At 35.9% G+C, this 7,462-nt stretch overlaps 1 protein-coding gene across 4 annotated transcripts in view; it reads left to right on the top strand.

Moving 5' to 3' along the window:
• Window positions 1-6,191, top strand: part of RNF38 (ring finger protein 38) — a 147,515-nt gene extending 141,324 nt beyond the window's left edge. For all 4 annotated transcript variants that reach the window (XM_008578098.1, XM_008578099.1, XM_008578097.1 and 1 more), the window contains 3 exons: window positions 2,360-2,481; window positions 4,310-4,409; window positions 5,958-6,191. In XM_008578098.1, the coding sequence (XP_008576320.1) occupies window positions 2,360-2,481; window positions 4,310-4,409; window positions 5,958-6,020 (285 nt within the window). In that variant the 3' untranslated portion in view covers window positions 6,021-6,191. The remainder of the gene's footprint in view (window positions 1-2,359; window positions 2,482-4,309; window positions 4,410-5,957) is intronic.
• Window positions 6,192-7,462: the final 1,271 nt, after the last annotated feature.

The following is a 7,462-nucleotide window of genomic DNA, read 5'->3' as shown; positions in this document are numbered from 1 at the left end:
ATCATCATTATACTCTTCATCTAATAAGGGCTTAATGAATTTTATTGTCATAAAATTGTATTTGCTGGCCTTCATGTGCTATAGTATATACAATAGAGGTATAAAAGATATATATCAACTCATAAATTTGACCTACATTTTATATACTAATTATAATCAGCATCAATTAAATTTAATAATTTACCTTCTGTTCTAGCATTTGGAAGGGTTGGGGGGCAATGAAAGGAGAGCAATTCATTTAGATGCAATTCTCCAAATAAAGCTGTCCCTAGAGCAAAGTTGTGATATCATCATATTAAAACGCACAGTTATTATAGCTTTAATTTTTTTATTGAGATTTAGGAAAATTCTTTCTCTTATTGTTCATCCTCATTTCTTTGTTGCCCATTTCCTTAACCCCTGGGCAGCCTATGAAGTGAAGAAAAGCAGTCCACAAAAGGCAGTCTAATTGTGAGACAAAGCAAATGAGTAATTATAGTAATTAAAAACTGGGAGAAAGGTACTGGTGTAAAATAAGCATAAGAACACAATATATTGAAACACATCAAGTACATTAAAGTCCATGAGTTCATAGTAGATACTTCAGAAAAGAAAAAATATTAAATGGTCTTATTTATGTTACCTGTTCTATATAAATTATACTACTGAGTAGTTTGGCAGTTGCTCAGTATACAAATATTTCATCTAATAAATGAAGAAAGAATGATAGAATATGGCCATTTTGCCACCTTTAATGAATTAATGAATCTAGGCAATGTTGCATCAGTAGCTGCTAACATAACAGACATGATGGGCCTTATGATAGTCAAAAGGAAGTACATGGGTGTATTAGTCCGTTTTTGTGTTGCTTATAACAAAATACACGGAACTGAGTAATTAGAAAGAAAAACGAAATTTATTGCTTACGGTTTCTGAGGCTGGGAAGTCCAAAGTCCATCTGGTGGTGGTGACAGTGACACAGGGGTCTCACATTGCAAGATGGTGGAAACAGAGAGAGAGAGACAGATTCTCCTTTTCTTTTAAAGCCCTCAGAACCACACCTGTGACCGCCATTTTTTATCCGTTCACGACTGCACGGTTCTACAATCCAATCACTTCTTCAAGGCTCCACCTTCCCCCCCCCCCGTAAAAAAATGACTGGTAAGGGGATCTCAACCCTTGGCTTGGTTTTGTCAGCACCATGCTCAGCCATTGAGCTAACCGGCCCTCTCTGTATAGGATCCGAACCCGTGGCCTTGGTATTATCAACACCACACTCTCCTGAGTGAGCCACAGGCGAGCCCTAAGGCCCTAAGGCTTTCAATTACCGTAATAGGATTTCGCACCCTTTTAACAGTCACAGTGGGGGCTAAGTTTCTAACACACAAAACTTGGGAGACAAACAAGCCTCAGTGAGTTTTGGGGGGACATAATCCACTGCAACAGGTCAGGGATTGGGAGATTTAGTCAGCAAAATTCAGACTGTGGGCATTTCTACAGTCACTGACCTGGTTTCTTCCATAAATATAAGGGTAAAAAAGAGACTTGAGACATATCAAACTATGGTTATATATGGATTTATTTGGATCCTTATTTGAACAAACATTTTTTTAAAGTTTTTTGCTGCTGTTTTTGTTTTTTTAAAGATGACCGGTAAGGGGATCTTAACCCTTGACTTGGTGTTGTCAGCACCATGCTCACCCAAGTGAGCTAACGGGCCATCCCTATATAGGGATCTGAACCCGTGGCCTTGGTGTTATCAGCACTGCACTCCCAACTGAGCCACAGGCTGGCCCGACATTTTTTAAAGTTTTGAAAACAATTCAAGGCAGTCTTTTGAACACTAAGTGGATATTTAATGTTAAGGAATTGATGTTAAATTTTTAGGTGTGGTGATATTGTTCTTTAAAAAAGTCTTTTAGAACAGTGTTTCTCAATCTGGGGACATCAATTTAGCAACCTCTGGAGATATTTTTGGTTGTTAGAGCTGGGGAGTTTTACTGGCATCTAGTGGGGAGAGGACAGGGATGCTACAAAACATCCTATAGGACCCAAGATAGCCCCCACAACCAAGAATTATCCAACCCAAAGTGTAAAAAGTACTGAGGTTGATAAATTGTGCTATACAGAACTATTTTACCCATGAAGTAATACCATCTTTTAGTTTTGTTTCAAAATAATCTGGAGTTTAGCATAGACAGTAATAGATAAAATTAGCCGTGAATTTTTGAGCCTGGATAGTGAGTATGTGGGGAATTCATGACATTGTTTCTCTACTTTTGTGTATGTCTAAATTTTTCTATAATAAAATAATTTTTAAAAAAATTATTGACATAGAAAATTTAAAGAAAAATGAGAATGTCTCTTTTTCCCTCTACAGGCCCTGTTAAACCTGGCAGAACGACTGGGAGAGGCTAAGCCTCGAGGACTGACTAAAGCAGATATTGAACAACTTCCTTCTTACCGGTTCAATCCTAACAACCACCAGTCAGAACAGACTTTGTAAGTATATTTTTCTGACATCACTCTGTTAAATTTCCATTTCTACCTTTATGACATAAAAGCTTGAGAGTCAAAGATAACTTGATAAAGATAAGTTATCTCTATTTCATACTGTAGGCCTATGCTCTCTGATAAGGTAGCCACGAGTCACAGCAAGCTATTTAAATTAAATTTAAAATTTAATTTTTTAGTCACATTAGCTAGTGACTGCTGCATTGGGACGTATAGATGTAGCATTTCTATCATCTCAGAAAGTTCTGTCAGACAGGGCTGCTTTGGATTTTTAGGTTGCCTAGAAATTTTATCAAATGTATCAATATAAGATTGAAAAGCATCATGCACAGAAGGTTTGAGGTTTTTACCTGAAAATTCTGCTTATAGTATCTTTTTTTATAAAAGCTTTACTAAGATGTAATTCACATATTATAAAATTTACCTATTTAAAGTGTACAGTTCAGTGGTTTTTAGTATATTCGTAGAACTGATCCAACCATCACCACAAATGTAGACCCTTTTCACCACCCAAAAAAGAAATCCCTTACCCATTAGCAACTGCTCCCATATCTCTCTAACCCTCTTCACCTCGGCTCCTCCCCTCCCCACCTCCAATCTACTTTGTATCTGTAGATTTCACATATATGGGTTTATGTAAGGTATGGTCTTTTTGTGTCTGGCTTCTTTTGGTTAGCATAACTTTTTCAAGGATTATCTATGTTGGAGCTCACATCAGTAAATCATTACTTTTTATGGCCAAATAGTATTCCATTTTATGGACATACCATATATTGTTTATCCCTTCATCAACTGCTGGGCATACAAGTTTCCACTTTTTGACTATTTATGAAGTACGCCACTTTTGTATACAAGTTCTTCTGTGGATATATGTTTGCATTTCTCTAGGGTATATACGTGGGAGTGAATTGCTGGGTCGTATGGTAACTGTATGTTTTAACTTCTGAGAACTGCCAGCCAGTTTTTCCAAAGTGCTGCATCATTTTATATTCCCACTAGCAATATACAAAGGTTTCAATTTCTTTACACCTTCATCAGCACTTATTACTGTCTGTCTTTATTATAGCCATCCTAGTGGGTGTTGAAGTGGAATCTCATCGAAGCTTTGGTTTTCATTTTCCTGATGCCTGATGATGATGATGACCATTTTTTCATGGGCTTATTGATTGTTATATATCTTCTTTAGAGAAATGTCTGTCGGCATCATTTTTTAATTGGGTTGTCTTTGTATGAATGAGTTGTGGAAGTTCTTTATATAAGTCCCTTATTAGATAAATGATTTTCAGAAATATCTGCCATTCTGTGGGTTGTATTTTCAGTTTCTTGATTGTGTGTTTTGAAGCACAATATTTTTTCATTTTGATGAATTTTAATTATCTTATTTTTGCGGTTATTTCTGAGAGTTTAATAGTTTAGCTCTTACATTTAGGCTTTTGATCCATTTTTGAGTTAATATTTACATATGGTGTGAGGGTAGGAGTCACCCTTCATTGTTTTGCATGTGGATATCCGGTTATTTCAGCACCATTTTTTAAAATAGTATATAGTTTCTTTAGTATTAAGACTGACTTGGATGTTAACCAGAAATTTTCTTGATAAACCGTCAGTAAGCAAAGCACTGTTTGTGAATGCCTAACGTAATTTTTTTTTTTTAATTAGATGCCTTATGATTTTTTTTCAGGGTATTGGTGGATAATTTTCTCAAAGTGATATTTTGATAATTGAGAATGATAACTGGTTTTATAAGCTACAGTAGTCATAACAAAATAGAAAACCACCTGATTTTATGGTTAAATTATCTTTTTGCTTTTTTTAGGTGTGTAGTATGCATGTGTGATTTTGAGTCAAGGCAGCTACTTAGAGTCTTACCCTGTAACCATGAGTTCCATGCCAAGTGTGTTGACAAATGGCTTAAGGTAAAGTGATGGAATCTATAAAGGAAATAACATTGAATTTTCTATTTTATTGACCATAGGTTCATTAGAATAAGTCTATGATTTAGTGGAGGGCGGGTACAGGAGACAAAATTGAAACAGCTTTTAGTATGATCTCTGCAAATGAAGAGAAAACTCCAGTAAAAATTAACTGCAGTGATCAACATGCAGTGATTGTGCAAAACCTGAAATTGTGTTATCCTTGACAATCAGTATGTCCTGACTTTCTCGTGGTATATAGTGACAAGGCCTGAACTCACTGGCCTGTCGTTTTCTCTAAGAGTTTAGAAGGATACCTCATTAGCACTCCTCTGTCAGAGGTTTACATGGAATAAATGTCTAGTGTTTTTATTTAATTGTGACTGTTTTTTCCTTTGTATATATGGGGGGAGAAAAGCCCAAAGGACACATTGATAACAGTGGTTATGCCAGGATGAAATTATTTCAGGGGCTTCTTTTTTTTCCTATTCTTTATGTTTTCTTTACTTTTCACACTTTCATAGTCTTAAGTTATAGTAGTAGAATAAAAATGTCATGCGAAGAATTTAAATAGTCAATTTTATAGGTTTTTTAAAAATATTATCTTTAAATATTCTGATTTAGAGAGAATAATACTGGCTTAGATAATGTCACAGTTTGGTAAGGAGGGTAGATAATAAAAGAGTTAAAATAGAACCAGTTCGCTGAGTGAGCACCGTGCAGTGGTAGCACGCTTAGCCCAAACTGAATTTTGAAGACAAAGAGTCTTAACTTTTTAGGAAAAGAAAGCATTATATGTGTGAAGCACCAACACATGAGAACAGAGAATGATCAGAAGACTACAAGTTCTGTGTGGATGATAGCTGGAGTATGAGGGAGAGTGGCAAGAGAAGAGCTGGTCAGAGATATAACCAGTGACAAACTTATTGTGAAGTCACTCTGAAGCGTGAAGGAGTTTGGACTTGCTCCTGAAAACAATGGGGAAGGATATGACTGAGATTGTGCTCTGGAAATACCACTGGCCACTATTTGGAGAATGGAATAGAAGTAGTGATTTCTGAGAGACTGGGAGGTGGAATAAGGACACTGTAGGCCATACAGAGTGGATAGTGGAAAATGGATGAAAAGAATGACTGACTTGAGCACTATCATAATATAGAAATGAAAGTATTTGGTGAATGGGCTGTAGGGAGTAGGAGAGCAGGTGATGCTTACGCAGGGTCTTGTAAAAGTTTGTGGAAAGATTCATGTTATCTTTTAATTCCGTTTTTCCTCAAACTTTTTTAAGTCAGTTATTTTAAATGTGCCTGAACTGGTGATTGGTGATTTTATTTATGTTTGAATAGGCCTATTAAAAAATCATTCATGGGCTATAAAATCTTAGAGGTTTGTGGGTTTTTTTAAAAAAGACAAATTCAGTGATTGCTTTGTACGTCTTTAAAGAGAACAAAGAATGTAAAAACTATATGGAAAGTAAAAGTAGTTCCATTGTTTTTAATATGTTTCATTGTATAAGTCACAATTCAGACAAATTTTCTTTTTTTTTTTTAGGCAAATCGTACCTGCCCAATTTGCCGGGCTGATGCTTCTGAAGTGCATCGGGATTCGGAATGACCAGCCTAAAAGCACAAATTTAGTTTGGGTGTTCCTTATCACATGTATATACGGACTATCCATTGAACTTAATCTGTGTGGCTTCCAGCCCTCCCTTTACCAAAAGGGTCAATGGACCTTTCTTTGCACTGTGTGACTTAATCAACTATAAAAGCTTACAATTAGTCTTCACAATTATGGGATTGTTATACTAACTGTGTGATTGGAACTCCAAAGACTTTTTCTTTAGCTTAATTTCGTGTGTGCACTAACATTCCCTGGTTTTTGTGTGATCATTCCGAGTGTTGCTGCAAGATTACAGTGGACGTGATCTTTTAGCATGTGCTTTTATAAAAAGTGGTAGCTCCAGATGATATAGCAATCTACCTTATATAGAGCCTTCGGAAACTGTGAGTGAAAGTGAATGCAGCGTATGACTGTTGGTGATAAATGTATCTGTGTGTGAGAGAGTGTGTGTGCAACTACTTGTGTGAGGGCATGGTAGCTAAAGTGTGTATGAGATCCTATATACCAGCATGTACCAAGAATGTGTGTGTAGTTTTAATTATGCTGCAATGTATAATCTGGTGTGTTATTTAAACAGCACTAGTACTGTACACTGGTTTTTTCCCTTGTGTTTGCTGTTGCACACTGATTGCTAAGGGTGCATCAATTATAAGCATTGAATACTTCATCCCCTTCCCTCCCAGTGAATGGAATGAGAAAAGCCTTCTTCCTTTGCTTCAGGCAGCTGTCACCTTCTCCGTTGGTGGTCCTAAATGGGTCACTTAAGAAAAAAGTGAAAAGATTCTCACTCCATGAACCCGATTTTTTGATTCTGTTGTAACAAAGAAATTTTAAATCTTCAACTTGCTATTTCCAAAAAGAAGGTGCAATATCATACATCATCAGTTAGCAATATTAGCATTTCAATCAGTGATTTGAATGTTGATACTTTGTTTTTTCCTTAACATTTCCAGTAAGCTTCTTACAGAAAGTACCTGTGATTTTTTTTTTTTAATGTTTAGATTTGTAGTCTATTCTGAAGATATTTGAGTAATATATTTCTAAGAATACCACTGGTCCCATGAAGTCTCACCTCTTTGACTTCCACCAGAACAAAGTCTGTTAACCCAGTTTGACTTCTGATATGTGTTCTTTGTTCAAACTCCCATAGGCAACTAAATTGTTTTAAGAAAACTATATTTCTGTTCATATTAATTTACCTGCCCAACTCCAATTCTGAAAGTTGTCTAGTTCTTCCCTGAGTAAATGTGCTTCTCATCGAAACTCTTGTTTCAGGATGGTTCAAGTGCTGTGACAGCTCGTGTTCCTTTGGCCTGATTTGATGTTTTAATGTTTTTCTTTTTAGTTTTTGTTTGAATGAGAAAAGTTTAATACAATAGGTACCCAGAATACTTGCAGTATAAATGAAGATTTGATTTTTGTATAAAAAAATAATG

The sequence above is a fragment of the Galeopterus variegatus genome, unplaced genomic scaffold (genome assembly GCF_000696425.1).
Source record: "Galeopterus variegatus unplaced genomic scaffold, G_variegatus-3.0.2 Scaffold1628, whole genome shotgun sequence".
NCBI classification, from domain to species: Eukaryota; Metazoa; Chordata; class Mammalia; order Dermoptera; family Cynocephalidae; genus Galeopterus; species Galeopterus variegatus.
Note: the sequence above shows the minus strand (reverse complement) of the source record. Positions and strands in the feature narration are given on the sequence as shown.